The sequence below is a fragment of the Hyperolius riggenbachi genome, chromosome 4 (assembly GCF_040937935.1).
Source record: "Hyperolius riggenbachi isolate aHypRig1 chromosome 4, aHypRig1.pri, whole genome shotgun sequence".
NCBI lineage: Eukaryota > Metazoa > Chordata > Amphibia > Anura > Hyperoliidae > Hyperolius > Hyperolius riggenbachi.
Genome location: NC_090649.1, coordinates 391,820,169 through 391,838,446, shown reverse-complemented (window position 1 = coordinate 391,838,446; position 18,278 = coordinate 391,820,169). Strand labels below are relative to the sequence as shown.

The window sequence follows — 18,278 nt, the reverse complement described above, 5'->3', positions numbered from 1 at the left end:
TACTGCCTTCCACTGCTGCCTCAGCTGTTCACTTGTCTTGAGTGCCCACTGTGTCCAGGCTTTGCCAAATGTTTGCCCATGTACGATTTCAGTGCACATAGCAGGCAGCTCAGGAGCACCAAGCTGTTAAGTACTCAATACCCACCCTCTGCACCAACACAGATGGTGGGGAGATGGTCCCCTGGAGGAAGTTCATGGAATGGTAGCACATCGTCTGAGGGCTGAAGAGAGCACTGGTAGATCGATGGATCGATTTTCAATAGACACCCTGCTGGAATCTATTGGAAACTGATGTGCAGTGTGTGGTAGGAATTGATTCTTTCCGAGTCCATTCTTTTCAGAAAGGAATCGATTGTTTTTAAACATTGGGTGGAAATCCAGCTTTAATCTGATCAGATATATGGTTACCCCCCCCCCCCCCCCCTTCAAATCAATAAAAAACATCATCCCGCTTCTGCACTTTGATGTTTTTTTCTGCACTGTGGAAACACATTGGAATTGAACTGGCTCCTTTACATGTTATGCATTTTCATGGTTTTAAAAAAAACAAAGCCTTACATCGGTACTTTTCTCTAGACACCATGGCCCATATGCAATTAACTTTTTCTCTTGAGTTTTATCCTAGGAGGCTTTTCTTACATAATTAATAAAATGCATTTTCACTGACTTTTTTTGCACTTTTTCAATTACAGAGTGCAGAAAAGTTATTTCAAAGGGAATATGAAAAATATCTACTAGAAGAAAACTTATCGGAAGAAGCAAATTGAACAACAGCCCATGTGTGTGTTCATATTTTTACCATATATGAACGCACACAAAAGGTGTCATTAAATGTGCATACGGATGCTTTTAGAACTCTGACGAAGGCCCAGGACAGACAAAAAGCACAAGCACATTTCCAGACATCGATGTACATATGCTGACATGTCTCATTTAAAGCACTGAACCAAAACAATGTCGCCCCCTTGTGGTGCCTTCTAAATAGTAGACATTCTTGTGCTCAAGACAGCTTCAACTTAGATAAGACCGTTATTGTTAAAATTTATGGCCTCTGCTGAATGGAATGTGTTTACTCAACAAAAGGGAAGTCATTAAACGACTTCCTACTCCACACATTTTTCCGCCTCCAACTGACAATCACACTTACTTTCTAACCGGAGTGTTCTCCTCATCAGCTACAGAGATCAGGGCAGCAGAAATATGAATGTGGTCATCAGCAACATCTGGAAGGAGCACAGGAAGCACAGAGTGAATGATCGGCAATAATACAAACGTACTGAGGTTCACAACACGTCTGTTACACAATAGCTGGGGGGAACTAGCCCATTCCCACTGTAGCTATAACCTACTCAGACTTCAAATGGTTTCCCTAGCAAAATATACAATTATTATTATGACAGCTATGTATTGCCAAAACATGTAGATGCAAATTCAAAAGTAATACATAATCTCTGTTAGCAGATATTTGCTTCAATTATTGCTTTTAATATTAAAAATACATACTGTACTTTATTTATTTAATTGTATAACCATCTCAGAAGTCTGCTGCTTCAAAATAAGTTTGGTTGATGGCTAGTTCCTAAGCATTGTTCAGATATGACAAGTTTCAAACAAAGCATTGCAGCACAGTATGGACACATTAAAGTAGAACAAACGATTTTGCCTTCATTTTAGATAGGGCACAAACCGGTTACTACTTCCCTATGTGTTCTAAGCACAGGAACTTAAGGGGAAACCATTTAGTGAGGAACTGGGGATTCAAAAAGAAAGAAAAGCAATTTAGTAGCATGGGAGGGGCTTACATTACTTTCAGGCTTAATAGAGAAGTCGATGTACCAAAAACATGATAGAGGATCTGATACTTCCCCTCTCTATTCAAAGCAAATTGAATATTGCTGCAAGATGACTGAAGGTAAGAGAGACTTGTAGCACAGCCATGGACTAGTTTGCATATACTTGTATCTGAGTAGTTGCTGGTTACCCCACATGGAGTGGGACAATTAATGTTAAAGTGTAAATCCACATTTAATGCAACACATCTCTCAAACCATGGACCAGTAGATGTTTTAAATTTAGGGCTAGTTCAGACGGATGTCTGAACCAGCCGCCTGCGGCAGCCTGGGTTCTTGTTTCAAATGCTTTTCTGCGAGCCTACCGGAAAGTATTTGTTGGCTTTTGGTGGCACTCCCTGGTTTGCGGCGTTTTTCATTCCTGCAGGGGACATGGAAGTGTGTCGGTAAATGATCCTGGAAGCAACATGTTGCTTCCAGGAACAGCTAAGTGCCGAACAGACGACAGCGAAAATCGGGATTAAAACACAGCATTGCGCAAACGCCAGTTAGCGAACGTACCGACGGCTGTCCATTCACCTGAATGAGACAGCATTCAATGATGAGAGCAGAGGCTGTCGTTTACCGTCACAGAACCGTTCATATGAACAAGCCCTAAATGACCGCTTATCTTTTTTGTAATTCCAAATCTGCCAAGGAGGGATCCCCCTTTATCTGCAATCTAAAACTATTCTTATAAAAAAACACAATGCATCATTTAAAATACATATTTTCTGGTTTGCAGCTAACAATCCAATTTGGCACACACTCATGTTTGTACATTAAAGGATACGCAAAGTGACATGTGACATGACGAGATAGACATATGTATGTACAGTGCCAAGCACACAAATAACTATGCTGTGTTCCCTTTTTTACTTTCTCTGCCTGAAAGAGTTAAATATCAGGTATGTAAGTGGCTGACTCAGTCCTGACTCAGACAGGACTACAGTGTGACCCTAACTGATAATAAAGTACAACTATAAAACACTTTCCTAGCAGAAAATAGCTTCTGAAAGCAAGAAAGAGGTAAAAAGGGGAATTTCTTATCAGTGAGGGTCACACTGCAGTCACTTCCTGTCTGAGTCATGACTGAGTCAGCCACTAACATACCTGATATTTAACTCTTTCAGGCAGAGAAAGAAAAAAAAGGAACACAGCATAATGATTTGTGTGCTAGGCACTGTACATACCCATGTCTATCTCATCATGTCACATGTCACTTCAGGTATCCTTTAAACAACAAATACAATCAAAACAATAAAGAAATACACACTTTTGTGAGATCTGGTCATTTTCTCAGCCTTGGCACAGGAGTCCTTGATCCGGTTGTGATAAGCAACAAGAAATATTTTTTCTTGCTCAAAGAACTCATCGACTTCCTGTGCAAAGAAGATCATGAAAAGTTGTCAGAATAACTCTGGAGCAGTCATTATACAAACCATTATCATATCAGAGGCTCACAGAACTATTTTGTAGGAACTCAAAGTGATCCTGAGTAGAAAAAAAGTGCCCCCTAGGAGGTACTTACCTTGAAAGGGAAGAGCCTCTGTATCCTAAAGAGGCCTCCCCCATACTCCTCAGTTGAGGCGATCCAGCGCTGGGATCCTTAAATGTCCACTTGTGGCCACCACAAGCGGCTTTCCCCTCGGGCTTGGGTGGAAATAGCCGTGTCCATTTTCATCCGTAGGGCTTGGCGTTTTTCGCCGGAGCCTGAGGGAAAAAGCCACTTGTTATACGGGGGTAATAAGGCTGGCTGAGGATGAGGGGGGAAGCCTTATTAGGATCCAGAGGTAAAGATCTGTTTTATTGAAACTTTTAGGTTCTGTATAAAAATTGCTGCAGGCAGAAGATTCACCTTCACTCCAGAGAGAAGAACTTCATCAGCACTCTTCACCATACTTCGGAAAAATCCACCAAACATCTCCTTCGTGTTTTTCCGCCTTACAGTTAGCTAAGGAGAGATTGTAAAAGAGACTGTAATAACAGAATCCAAAATTTTCAATCAAACCTTAAAGGACAACTATCAAAGTTAACTAAAATTCTAAATGCCACATATATTTACAGTAATTAATAGCAAATAGCAATACAAAGGCTTTTTTCATATTTTCATGTTTTATGTGAAGAAAATATGACATTTACAGAGAACGGTTCTCACTGTAGGAATTACTATGGAGGACTGTGCCTAGCACATCCAGCATACAGAAAATCTTCACTGGCTTTAATACTGTGACTGGAATTTGTTCAGAATGATAGGAAGAAGAAATATAGCTTAAACCTCCCGGCATTATGATTGTTTTCAGACCCTAGAAAAAAAAAAAAAAAAAAAAACCACCACAGAAAGATCTGCAGCAGCTTCTGCATTAACTCACTCAGGCATGGGAATACCGCTCTGAGCTGTGGATTTCCGTCCCTAGCCTGACTCTGGATTACCACTAAGGAGGATAAATGTGTGTAAATAATCATCAGCTGAAGCTCTATGTTCCTGTCTGTGTGTCTCTTTGCCACACAGTGTAAACAGTTTACAGCCAGGTTACAATGCAGCTTTGCCTCCCGACACAACATTGTTACAAGACAGCTGGTAAACGAGGCTTTTTTTCCCCACACAGGCTGTGCTGAGAGACCTCTGAAAAGTATTTTAGTGTTGCTGGCTAAAAGCGCGATAGGTATGTGGGGTTTAAAGAAAAACTGTTTCTTTGATAGATGTTCTTTAAAGGAAACTTGAAGTGAGAGGAATATGGAAGATGCCATCTTCATTCCATTACAAATAATGCCAGTTACCAGGCTGTCATGCTGGGCTTTAGTTATTGGAGTCACACCTGCAACAGTCAAAGCATCTGATCTGCATGCTTATTTATTGTGGACCTTGGAATGAGGAGAGAAGTTACATTCTCTCTAGTGGCTTTTCCCTGATGTGCCTCCATGCAGAAGAAACTCCCTCACTTCCTGTCAGGATGTTGGTGGAAATCTTCCCAAAAGGGAGGGAAAATGTAACCGTGGACATCTCATCTGTAATCAGGATAAGATACCCCAGCTATATTTACATTTAAATATTATTTACTAGTCTTTTCATTCAATGCTGCAGTGGCGCACCCATGCCCACACACACACACACACACACACACACACACACACACACACACACACACGGCGTACCTACGTAGATGCCAGCGACCCGCAAGCCCCTGCATCCATGCAGTGTGGCAATACACACGGAGACTTTATTAAGGGGAACCAGAAAAAAGGTACATGGAGGCTGCCATATTTTTTCCTATTAAGCAAAACTAATTGCCTGGCTATTCTGTGGATCATCCACCTTTAATACTTTTAGCCATAAACCCTGAACAAGCCTGCAGCAGATCAGGTGTATCTGACATTTTTGTAAAATAATTCTATCTGACAAGATTAGATGCATGCTTGTTTCCGGTCTGATGATTTAGACACTACTGCAGACAAATAGATCAGCTGGGCTGCCAGGCAATTGGTATTGTTTAAAAGGAAATACGTACGGCAGTCTCCATATACTTCTCACTTCAGGTTCCCTTTCAGTAAGATATGATTCACAAAATGTATTTCTAACTACTATTTCATCGCCTGGTCTATAAAATAACTTTTTACCAATTGAAAACCTGATAAAGTGAGAGAATGATAAAAAAACTCAACTGTGCCTAGCACACTTCTACACTTGGAAGCACGCCCCCCTTCACATCTGGGGCTACGCGGCTCCTCTTCTGCATTCATGGCTGCGCATTAGAAGCACGAGCCCGTCCACGGCTCCATGCTATTGCATATGGGCGGGCTCAAGCTTCCAATGCGCGGCCATGAACCCGGAAGAGAGCTGCGCGGCCCCGACGGGTTTAGCGACAAAGCCTTGTCGCTAATCTTCAGGTGGACCACGGTCAATGACGAGATAGCAGAATAGAGAGGGAAGCCTCAATAGGATCCAGAGGCTTCCCTATCTTTAGGCAAGTATCTGATTGTGTAAAGCTCAGGTACACTTTAAGGGTAAATGTATTAGAAACAGAAGATCAGCAGGACAGCCAGGCAATTTGCATTGTTTAAAATGAAAGAATTATGACATATGCCTCTCACTTCTAGTGTCCTTTAAAACTTAAGAAATCAGTATTGCTGACCACCTGAATATTGCGAGTCTGTGTTTATTTATAAATCCCAGAATCCTCTGGAAACTATTCTATTTTTGCTCTGTGGAAAAAAAAAAAAAAAAAAAAGGAGCTGGGCTAATGACAATTCACTGATTTGTGATCCAGGAGTTCTGCAGCTACATGCAAAATATCAGTCCATAGAACAGCCAAGTCAGCATTCCGTCCTCAGACTCTACACAGGAAGGAAGGGTGCTTACATCTTGGTCGTATTCCAGGAATATATGGAAGTTGCGGTCTTTACTCAAGGCTGGGTGAGAGGAGAGCCTCTGCAGGAAAACTTCATGCACCGACACGGTTTTCTTAAACACGGCCAGATATTCCCTGTGAGGACATGGAGAAGAAAGTGACAGGATGCAGGATGACACTATGAAGTATACAACCCTCTTCACCGCCAGTTGTAACAATAACACTTTCAGTACATAGCTGTTTAGTTTATTTGGCGGACAGCTGTTCCCTTTTCCCAGAAAGAAAATGGAATGAGAGCAGAGTAACAGCTGGCAGAAGAGCCGCGTCCTGCTGCACACATCTGGCACAGCAGCCGCCAGTTCCATTCCGCAAGCCCAGGAAACCTCAATCCCTAGAGATTATCTGTATGCAACCTTAGGACACCGCTCCACATGCGCAGCATTCACAGCCACAAGCGGCCTCTAGTGCCAAACTGCTGGAAACACACGACTTCTCCCAGTCACTAATCACAGCTGCTGGAAGACCAGATCTCTTACAGAGAAACTGCGGCTGCTGTCAGTCAGCCTTAAAGAGGAACTGTAGTGAAAATAACGTAATTAATAAAATAGTTACATTTTTTACAATATTAATTTCTTATAATAATAATAATAATAGTAAATAATTGTAAAATCTTTCCTCTTCCTGATTGACATTCTGAAATTTATCACAGGTGGCAACATCTTTAGTCCTGCCTAGGCGATCTCTGCAGAATAAATCATAAAAGGAGAAGAAAAAAAGGAAGAGTGGGCAGGAACTAGGTGGAGGCATATAGTGGATGCACAGTGAAACGAATAGCAAAGTCTCTGCAACTACAGTGTGCTCTAAGCCACAAGAATTAGTATTGCGTGATATATGGCCATCTTTAACGCAGACCTAAACTCTTGCACAGAAAAGAAAGAGAACACAGAGAAATCCACCCTGCAGGTGTTTATAGAGAACAGCCTGTCTTCTCCCTCCTCAGCAAGTAATGAGCTAGTGTAATGCCTCCCAGCTGTCTGCCGAGTTGAGATATATAAATAGAAGTGTTTAACCGTTTCTGTACTCCCAGCAAACCAGGAAGTAACTACACTGCAGCATCTCTGATGGAGCTCTATAAGCTGTAACAAGGAAATGTGTTTTGGTCACTAATCACAGCTGCTGGAAGACCAGGGCCCATATGCAATTCACTTTTTCTCCTGAGTTTCCCGTTATTCTTGGTTCCGTCCAACCCAAAGCCAATGTCCTGCCTCTTTTCTTCAGCATTTCCTGTACCTGTGCTGCTGCAGGTGTTAGTAGAGTTCTATAATCAGCTGCATTCCACTCACAACACATTATGTAGGCAACTTTTGTTCTGTGCATTGATGTCTATCAGGCCATAGAATGTTCACTACTCTCTGTGTCACAGGAAAATAAGAAATCCTGCAGTACTGTGGTCACAATCAACACATCAGAAGGCCATCTGTCCTCACTGACCCAAGCAGTGATTACAATAGAGAATGCATTGTGTGTCAGGACCATGGTGACTCAGTTTCACTCTTCAAACAAGGCTCCCGGCTCTCGCCAGTTTTTGTTGGAGAAGTTTCCAAGTTTCCATAAAATCAGGCTGGTATGAAAGCCCGTTTTCTTAATCCTATTTTGGAATTCTGCATTTATTTTAAGCTGGCTGGACTGAAATACATTTCTTTCTAGAATGCGGCAAGTCAAAAACAACATTCCAACAGTGTACTAAGCGCAAATTTGATAAGAGCTCTATCATGAACATGCAAAAAGAGAGCTCTTAAGACACTAATTCAGAAATAACGAGTACGCTTGCCTTGCAGTGCTAGAGACCTGGAATCAAGTCATATTCATGACAGTATCAAGGCACTGGTTACCTCCAAAGGCTCGGATTTCCTCACTCAACCTAAAAACATAATGGTAGAATAAAAGACACTATATCCTCTCCAGTGCATTTTCATATTATACCATTCTGGGCTTGAAGCAATTGAGGAAAACAAACAAAAAAAAAACATCCTGGGTTCTTGTGTTATTTACAGACACTACAAGTAATCTATAACTCTGGTGAAATATCTGCACAAAAGTCCCAATTAGTCTCCTCCTACTTCAGCTATTTAAAAGTCTGATAAGAAGATGGTGTTTAAGTGGCACTGTAGTGCCATAAAGCAGAATATACAGCATCTATATATTGCTGTATATTTGTATGTAAACTTCACCCTCCCAAGTGATTTTTAGTCTGGGCTGATTCGCCAAGCAGAATTCCCTCCCGCCAGAGCATTCTGGGAGCCCAGGTATATGGTTCTGGCTTCAGAACCCTCAGTGACCAAACATTCTGCAGAGATCACCTGACAGGATTAAATATGTCACCACCTGTGATAAATTTCAGAGGAAAGATTTTACAATTGCCAAACACTGACTTAATAACTTATAAATATTGTAAAAAAATAAGCATTACTTATTCATTACATTATTCTGCCTACAGTTCCTATTTAAGACCCGTACACACACACTAGAGAGTGTTCTCGGCTGAGGCCATCTTGGTCAAGGATCTAGTGTATGTTGAGATATCCCTCTATTTCAAGGGACAATTGGGAGAAAAAAGAAAAAGAAAAAAAGAGAGAGTGGTTACCCTGCTTACACCACCTACAGAAGCAGTTTTGTTATGTGCAGTGCAGTTTTCTCTCCTCCCTCCTCCATAGAGACAGAAGGTGTCACTTGGCAGTTGCCCAGCGATGCAACCGTACAGCATTTGGCTTTTGCGGTGTCACCCCCAGGATCTAGCTAGTTCTTGGCAGGTGACACAAACTGCTCTCAAACTTGTGCGTATGTCTCAATTTCACATTTCCCCTGATGAGAAAAATTAACAAAGGAGCATACATGTATTATCTGGGGCCCAATTTAATTAAAATTACCAGAGATAAAAGGCTTTTAGACAAAGATGATCAACGCTGCATTGTACCCAAGACACCGGCAATTTCAATTGGGCCTGTGCAAATTCAAAGCCGCAAAGCATGTTAAACTAATCAGCTTGTGCATTACAAACCTGACAATTTCATCTTGCGTACTAATATGAAGGAAACCATCAAAACAGACACCAATTCAAGTTTTAATTAGTGTGACTTGGTGTCTGTTTTGAAGGCTTCCCAATAAAGTTTTCTATTTTTGGACTTGAGGTCTTATGTCACCTTCTTTTTTCTTCTTCATATTAGTTTATAATACTAGTTGGAGACCCAAGAATAATTGTATTACACGGTGGTGTGTGACCCCCGACGACCTGTGTGAATTTTTGTTACCAAAAGAGAGAGGCCTTTTGTTTCTTTAAAACCTGTGTGAATTTCATCTTGCATTCAAACTATTTGAGCTCTAGCATACTTCAAAGAACTCAGCAGAGAGAATGAAACGGTAAAAACTGTAGGACCCGCGAAGTCGGGCCAGAGCAGGCGCAGTGATGCCAGACACTCTGGTGACCCAGAACGGGGAGAGCGAAGAGCATCAGGACAGCTCACCACACATGCCTCCCTCCAGCCCCCCCCCCCCCCTCATTGATTTCCACACTGGTATCCTTCAACCAGTACAATTCTCAGGTGCAACAAATCATAGCCAAAACATGCAGCATTTGACCAGTGACGGTAATAATTCCAGCTTGCATACAGGTATTATGGCAGATAGTATACAACTTAGAATTGTACTGGTTGAAGGATACCAGTGTGGAAATCAATGAGGGGGGGGGGGGGGGGGGCTGGGGGGAGGCATGTGTGGTGAGCTGTCCTGATGCTCTTCGCTCTCCCCGTTCTGGGTCACCAGAGTGTCTGGCATCACTGCGCCTGCTCTGGCCCGACTTAGCGGGTCCTACAGTTTTTACCGTTTCATTCTCTCTGCTGAGTTCTTTGAAGTATGCTAGAGCTCAAATCAATGAATTGCTGACACCTTTTATCTCTTTCCTGCTCTCAGAAGCCATTTACTGACAGGAAAGTGTTTTATGGCTGTAATTACTTATCAGTGGGGGTTATGCTATATTCTCACCCAGTCCGACCCGGACAGAAACTGTAATAAACTTTGCCAAATGTGCATACCTGATTTTTAACTCTTTCAGGCAGAGGAAGAAAAATAGGAACACAGCCTAGTTATTTGTGTCCTTGGCACTAGACATACACGTCTAGCTCGTCATGTCACATGTCCCCTCAGTTGTCCTTTAAGTACTTTAGGTAGGAAATTAGAAATATTTTATCAATATTTAATATAACTGAATAGAAAGCCACACACAGCAAAAGTTACCATAAAACAAACAAGTTGCCAGTCTGCAAATGAAAATACGTTTAGTGAAGATACATACGCCTCTAATTCTTGCTTCAGTTTAGCAAACTCTTCCTTTGTCATGGAGCCTTCCCCTTCACCCAGTTTCTGCATCTTCTCTCTGGGGCCATCAAAGTCTGGTTTTGCTGGTGCTGGTGGAATCTAGCCAGATACAGAAAGGAGAAGATCATCATTAAACAGGACTCTCCACTGACTGCCCTATAGGAAGGCCATCTACACAAAACATGGGACACCTAGCAGCTTTTCCTGGAAAGAATATAGGCTTTTCCCGTCTTATCCTATGTCAGGAGAATTACAGCCTAGTGCTACTTAATCTGTATATGACCTCTGCATTTTCATATTTCTAAAGCAGACACATAAAAAGCTAACTGTAACAAAATGGTGGTCCAGGATGCCATGGAGGGGAACACTATTTCAAAATAATCTTCCCTCTCTGATATGCCTGTGGTTGTTTTTACACTGCAAGTGCAATTGTAGCAGGAATTTGGCTATTAAAATAGTGGTTTTATACAACGGTTGTCACTTGGATTGTAAACTAGGAGCACTGCATAGGGAAATCTGAGCGGTTTAAGGACAACTGTAGTGAGAGGTATATGAAGGTGCCATACTTGTTTCCTATTAATCAATACCAGTTGCCCGACAGCCCTGCTGGACTATTTGGCTGCAGTAGTGTCCGAATAACACCAGAAACAAGCATGCAGCTAATCTTGTCACATCTGACAATGATATCAGGAACACCTGATCTGTTGCATGCTTGTTCAGGATCTGTGGTCAAAAGTATAAGAGGGAGAGGATCTGCCCGGCAACTGGTATTTCTTAAGGGCCCGTTTCCACTATCGCGAATCCGCATGCGGATTCGCACAGTCAGTACAAGTGGATGGGACTGTTTCCACTTGTGCGTTTCCCCGCACGTTTTTCTGTGCAGAAAAAAATCTGCAGGGTAGGGGCCTCAGAATTCGCCTGCGTGTGGAATGCAGGCGAATCGCACGCGATGTATTAAATAGGGAAATCGCATGCGTTTTCCCCATGCGTTTTTTGCCGCGATTTCGCATGCGATTTCGCATAGGTACCCATGTTAATTCACACAGGCAGTGACATGGTTAAAATCGCATACAGCCTTACCTATGCAAAATCGCGGCAAAAAACGCATGCGGAATCGCACCCGCATGCGATTTGCCTGCGGTGATTCGCCGGCGATTTCGTAACGCTATAGTGGAAACGGGCCATAAAAGGCAATATAGGGCAGCCACCATATACCCCTCACTTTAGTTGTCCTTAAGAGTAAGCCTGCTCCTTTGAAAGCACTACTTACCAGTCTCTGGTTTTTTTTGTTGTTGTTCTAATACTTTTCCAATGGGTCCTGTTGCTACACTGCACTTACAGATGGTGGAACTGCAGTTATCTCACCCAAATTTCATCCACCAATGCAGAGGGTGGAGCAGGAAATGTATTTATTTGTTTTTACACACCGGGGACTAAGCCTTATTGTTGACTTCGTATTTTATCATTTTTAAATGTTTTTCATAGCTCAGTGGCAGTTAACAATCCTGAATGTCAGGGGTTTATCCAATCTTATGTGTACTCTGTAGCGATGTTCCTTTCTTTTAAATTGATGGGATTTTTTACCCCCTTGCTTCTAAGCGATACACATCTCTACTATTCTGTCAAGACTATTATGTTGGTTATACAGCAGAGAAGAGAATTCAGAGCAGAAGCTACCATGTCAGAAGTGTTGGCACTTCATAACTAAAATATAAAAACAGAACAGATTCTGGACGTACAATCTTCACTGTGTTCTATGTATAGATGTACCATTTAAGTTATTTTCCACAGACCCAACATTCCTTTGTGGTGATTTGGACATTTTTTATTTTTGTGGTGGTTTCTACACTGAAATCTGGCCATTTTCTCATAAATCTTATATACATAGAGCAGCTGCTTTAAAGAGGAACTGTAGTGAAAATAACATAATGAATAAAATTGCTTAATTTTCTAAAATGGTCATTTATAGATGATTTAGTCAGTGCTTGCCCATTGTATAATCTTTCCTCTCCCTGATTTACAGTCTGAAATTTATCGGTGGAGGTGACATCTTTAGTCCAACGCGTTGATCTATGCCGTGAGGTTCACAGACAGGAAACTGTGAGGACCATGGTCATGACATCACACTGTGGGAGGGGTTTCACCGCAACATCAGCCATATAGACCCCCCTGATGATCTATTTGAGAAAAGTTAAAGATTTCTCGTGGAAAAGGGAGTTTCAGCTACTGATTGGGATGAAGTTCAATCGTCGGTTAAAGTTTCTCTTTAATGGTCCTTGCTGACCCACCAGAGTGGTATATTTCTATACTTTATAGAACCTTTTTCGAACTAAGCTATGTCAAAATAAGGGTACTTTATGAGCATTTTCCAGAAATAAGTTTAACGTCTTATAAATCAGCCACATTATTTCCCTCCCTCAAGGATTGTTTTGGCCCCTGTTTCTGGTTTCAGATTGGTGTAACGAAGCGAATAGTTACTAGGCAAAATGTATGGGGGCGTACACACATCCAATATTGACTGGCCAATGTCTGCCCACCTTTACCACCATGTACTATGAGAGCTTATCTAACAATAGTATTCAAAATTTTAGCTGTTATACTACATGGAGGTGGAAAAATTGGCCAATCAGAATTGGATGTGGGTAAGCACTCTAACTAGCTGCTTGTGCCAAATCTATCCGCAATGCACCAACTCCACATAGAATCAACAGAAATGGGAAACTAATAATTTTAGTGGGTGCAATTTTTATGTTTATTTTTTGCAAATGTATTCAGATTAGATTTGAACACAGTAACTGATGATTTTGCGTTGACCAATTCCATGCTGTATATTCTAATAAAATTAACATAATGTGCATAAACTTGAAAGGATTAGCATCTTAGGGCCTCTTCAGACTATGCGCGTTCCTAGACGTTTTCAGGGAACTTGTCTGGGCACCAAAAATGCATAGAAACGGCTCCTAATGCTTTTGAATGGGCTAGTTCACATGTATGCGTATGAGACGCATACGTTTCTCATCCGCATTGCTGCATGCAGTTCTGTGCGTCACGCATAGAAACAAACGCAATGAAAGTCTATGGACGCGTATCAAAAACGTGTACTATTGCGTTTTTAGCGTCCGTTTTCCTCTGCGGTTCCCATAATTCTTTTTTTCCCCCTGGGTCACGTGTGTGTGCAAAACGCAATAGAATATGCATTCGAACGCAAGAAAACGCATGCGTTTTTCAACTTGCGTTTCTTTGATTTTAAACGCATTCTTCATACGCAGATAGTCTGAACAGGCCCTTACTGCCCATCTATAATAATCCATAAAAAAACCCAAAAACCAGAAGAACTAAACAAAGTTTACAATTCACTTTAGCTTGCACTCAATGTGAAAGAATTTGCCAGCACTATATATATATGTGGTAATTGTAATTTGTGTCGGTTTTTTTTCTTTTAACCATTTAACATCCCTCCATTGAGGGGTTTAAACAGGACTGTGCACATAGGTTCCAGTGGGTAAGTGCACATGTGTTTTGCCAGAATGGCCACTTATTAAAGGGCAACTGAAGTGAAAAGAATATGGAGGCTGTCATATACCAGTTGCCTGGCAGCCCTGCTCATCTATGTGGCTGCAGTAGTGTCTGAATCACACCAGAAACAAGCATGCAGCTAATTTCGCCAGATCTGACAATAATGTCAGAAACACCTGATCTGCTGCTTGCTTGTTCAGGGTCTATGGCTAAAAGTATTAGAGGCAGAGGATCAGCAGGATAGCCAGGCAACTGGTATTGCTAAAAAGGAAATAAATATGGCAGCCTCCGTATCCCTCTAACTTTAGGTATCCTTTACATGTCCTATTTGTACTAATTAGCAGGGCTGTGGAGTCAGAGCAAGTTTGGGGTCTGGAGTGGGAAGTTTTCTAAACTGAGGAGATGATTTTTGAACATAGGGCCGTAACTCTGCAAGGGCTGTGGACTTGTAGTCAAGACGTTGGGGGTTTGAGAAATTATATTATATTAAGTACCTGGAGTTGATAGTTTCATAAACTGAAGAGTCAGATGATTTTTGTACTGACTCCACAACCCTGCTAACTAGTGCACAAATTGGACCTTTGCCTTAAAGGAACTTTAACGGTCATAAAAAACCCCGTTTCACTTACCTGGGGCTTCTCCAAGCCCCCTGCAACTGTCCTGTGCCCTCACCGGTCCTTGACTATGATCCGGTGTCCCGCTGCAGGTTAGTTTAGTTTTCAGCTTGGCCTCACGCATCCTTGTACGAGTTACCGGCGCCAAGTGTGTCCTGTGCAGGCACAGTAAGAGAAACCTTGTACTGCGCAGGACATGCTTGACGACGGTAACGAGCACCAGCGAGGGCACAGAACGGCTGCAGGGGGCTTGGGGAAACCCCAGGTAAGTTAAACATTTTTTTTGTATTATGGTTAAGGTTCCCTTTAAGAGGTTAATAATGATAATAATAATGGGGAATAACTTGGGCACCATGGCAAACTTGCTATGCGGTCTTTTCTGGAAAGGAGGATGATAAAGAGAAGGGAGGCTCATAGCGCAGTGGTAATCACAGAAAAACAAGGTCTTCAGTACCAAAGTCGGGACAAGGTCCTAAAGCACCCAAGGCTGAGACATCAAAGTGCGCCATTCCATCCCTCCCACCCATCACACACTGATTGCCATTAGACTAAAATTGCGTACACACGCCCGATTCCTTCAAACGACGGCTCGTCAGATCGGTCAAAACCAGCCTTATCAGCCTGCAGACAGACTGTACACACAAGGATACTGCCGTCAGAATGTCCGACGACCCGTCGTTTGAAGGAATCAGGCGTGTGTAAGCGCTTAAGTGGCGCCCCAGGGCATCCAACACCTTAATCTCTAGTTATCTGGCTTGCAGTCACCACATTTATCCCATTTTCTTAAGGCGTGTACACACGCCATATTTTTCAAACAATGGGTTTGTTAGACCCTCCCACGGTACGGTCATTCTGCCGACCGTTGCACCTGAGTACAAGCTGTCAGCAGACTAATAAGACTGTTTTTGACTGATCCGCTGAGCGGAGAATAAATGATAGCTGAGCGAGTTGTACGCCCCCTCCTACGCTGCGCCCTGAGGCTGGAGCCTCTCTCGTCTCTGCCCGGTTCGGTACAGTACTGTAAATAAGTGTAGATCCTGAAATAAAGCGGTTATCCTGGACTACAAGTTTCTCCCTCTAGTCTGCAACAATGCACTTCATTTTTATAGAACTTCCTACTAGGACTTGAAAGAGGTCATTTATCAGCAGAATCAGTGGGAGAGATCACATGCAGTGGAATACCCACAATGAAGCCGGCATAGTCCTCTGTCTCAGTAAGAGCTTCATGCAGCCAGATGAAGTCATCGTGCTGACGGGTCACCGAGAAATCTGAGTTCTGGAAAGTGTCCAACGTGGTCTGAGGAAGAAGTGTAAATAAGCCATGTTATAAGATTACACCCCAAGCAAAGACTTATGAGTACACCAGCCTGTCCAGTGCTCAAGCTCTGTGATGTCCAACGTTCTCTGTAAATAGAACAAACGGCCCGATCCAATTCTCTTTTTTGTATCAAGTTTTCTCCTAGGTGATATTTTCACAGTATAAAATAAAATGCCATTCAAGCCACTAGCAAGCAAGAAAATACTCAGAATCATTTTGACAGTACCTTTCCTACTTTTTGATACTTTTTCAAATGCAGAGTGCTAAAGTTATTTTAGGACGAAGAAGAAAAATTATCTCCTAGGAGAAAACCTAAAAGAAAAAGTGAATTGGATCAGGCCCAATGGGGTACATGTCCCTTGGCCTGGGAGGGAAGGCAAGGTGCTGCTATATCATGGTTGGCCATACCTGGGAGTCACATTTAATGCAATAAAAATGAGAACATTCCACATGAGCACTGAGCACAGGAATGTCTTGCGGCTGACCAACTTTATTCATATCAAATATTTTAAAGCAGTTTGACAATCTCTGCGACATAAAACACAGATTTATGCTGACACCAGTCAATGCTTAGACCAATTGATTTGCCACCAAAATGTCAATACTGTATGGCCAGTGACTTACAGAAATGCTATTCAATGCCACGTAACATGCACCTGAATCTCCTCCACCTGAGAAAACCCTGTGGCGTTATGCTGTAAATGCATCACTTTCCCTATAAAGGAAAAATATACTGTATATATGTTTTTTAAAGACAACACTATACCTGCATCTGAGCAGCATTACTGTCCTGACTCCACTGCTCTTTCCACTCCAACATACCTCAAGTTCCCCACTCCCATTACCCATGTGTCCCCTGATGTCACTACAAGAAGCACATCGCTGGACAGCCAGATTAAAGTGGACCCAAATTAAAAATACAAGATTTCAGAAATAAAATCTATTTTCTAAATTATAATAATAAATAGCAGCCGTTTTTTCAGCTGCATGATGACAAATATACAATATTTTACATTTATTGGAGGAACCCCTCCCTTCCTTTCAAATTGCCGGGATTTTTCCGGCAAACTGGTGGAGTATATGGTGTCCGGCAATGGAGGAATTGCTAATGGCTGCCACCAGTATAACCCTAGCTATGAAAAGAGAAGGGTGAAAAGCATGCACTGAAATGATCATAGGCTTGAAGGGGTGTTTATCTTTGTACAGTATGTGTCAGAGTGGTGCAACTAAATATTTTTTAATTAAAAAAATGTTTGGTTTGGGTCCACTTTAAATAGTACATCTGCCAGGACCATCAAATACAAAGCGTGTGAATCAAGAGGGCCATGGGGGAGTGGGCAGCACCAAGTGGCACTTCAAGACTGGCCACTTGCATAGTAGAGCTGTGACACATGGGAGGAGCAAAGGAAAAAAAGATTTATGACAAGCAAAGACCACATTTACTTACGGTAAAGTCTTTTCCAGTAGTCTGAAGGACAGCACCCCTTCTTGAGACTTGTCTCTCCACCCCACCGCTGGACAGGAAGCTAAAAGATAAAAAATTTGCATAGCAGATATGCGGCAGCATAAATACCCCCCAGCTCACCTAGAGCCCTCAGTTATAAAAAAGATTATACGGACGTATGCACGTAACAAAAACAACCCAATTTGTATATTTACCTTAATATTTCCCACACAGGGTGGGTCGCAGGGGTGCTGTCCTTCAGACTACTGGAAAAGACTTTACCGTAAGTAAATGTGGTCTTTCCCAGTACGTCTTTCAGGACAGCACCCCTTCTTGAGAGATAGACAAGATGAAATCTTAGGGTGGGACCACTGCTTGAAGAACCCTTCTGCCAAAACTTAAGTCTGCACTGGATAAGACATTAAGCCTGTAGTGCCTGACAAAAGTATTTTGACTGGACCAGGTGGCCGCTCTGCAAATCTGTTCGATGGATGCACCAGCCCTCTCTGCCCAGGATGTGGATACACCCCTTGTTGAATGCGCCCTGATTGGAGTAGTAAGTAGTTTACCTTGAGATCTGTAAGAAGTAGCAATAGCTTCTTTAATCCATCTGGCCAATGTAGCTTTGGAGGCCTGTCTCCCCCTAGATATTCCTCCATACAGTATCAACATTGAATCAGATTTCCTCCATTCCTTAGTTCTTTCAAGGTAATGAATTACACATCTCCTTACATCTAGACAGTGTAAACGTTTTTCCTTCTCATTGGTCGGATTAGCACAAAAAGAAGGTAAAAATATCTCCTGGGACTTGTGGAATTTAGATACCATTTTAGGGAG

General features: G+C 42.1%; 2 protein-coding genes and 1 long non-coding RNA gene across 3 annotated transcripts in view; 2 read left to right on the top strand and 1 right to left on the bottom strand.

Moving 5' to 3' along the window:
• The window catches only part of LOC137570866 (uncharacterized), a 53,499-nt gene extending 52,231 nt beyond the window's left edge, over window positions 1-1,268 (top strand). Inside the window, exon 3 of the long non-coding RNA XR_011031213.1 lies at window positions 693-1,268. This is a non-coding gene — a long non-coding RNA (uncharacterized lncRNA). The remainder of the gene's footprint in view (window positions 1-692) is intronic.
• Window positions 1-15,988, bottom strand: part of LOC137570865 (sorting nexin-5) — a 35,070-nt gene extending 19,082 nt beyond the window's left edge. Inside the window, exons 1-6 of the mRNA XM_068279572.1 lie at window positions 15,866-15,988; window positions 10,527-10,648; window positions 6,190-6,313; window positions 3,688-3,783; window positions 3,106-3,211; window positions 1,148-1,223 (exon numbers count right to left, since the gene is read on the bottom strand). Coding sequence (XP_068135673.1) covers window positions 1,148-1,223; window positions 3,106-3,211; window positions 3,688-3,783; window positions 6,190-6,313; window positions 10,527-10,600 — 476 coding nt within the window. The 5' untranslated portion in view covers window positions 10,601-10,648; window positions 15,866-15,988. The remainder of the gene's footprint in view (window positions 1-1,147; window positions 1,224-3,105; window positions 3,212-3,687; window positions 3,784-6,189; window positions 6,314-10,526; window positions 10,649-15,865) is intronic.
• Window positions 15,989-17,928: 1,940 nt separating this feature from the next.
• Window positions 17,929-18,278, top strand: part of LOC137504829 (ribosome-binding protein 1-like) — a 30,406-nt gene continuing 30,056 nt past the window's right edge. Inside the window, exon 1 of the mRNA XM_068233421.1 lies at window positions 17,929-17,997. Within this exon, the coding sequence (XP_068089522.1) occupies window positions 17,929-17,997 (69 nt within the window). The remainder of the gene's footprint in view (window positions 17,998-18,278) is intronic.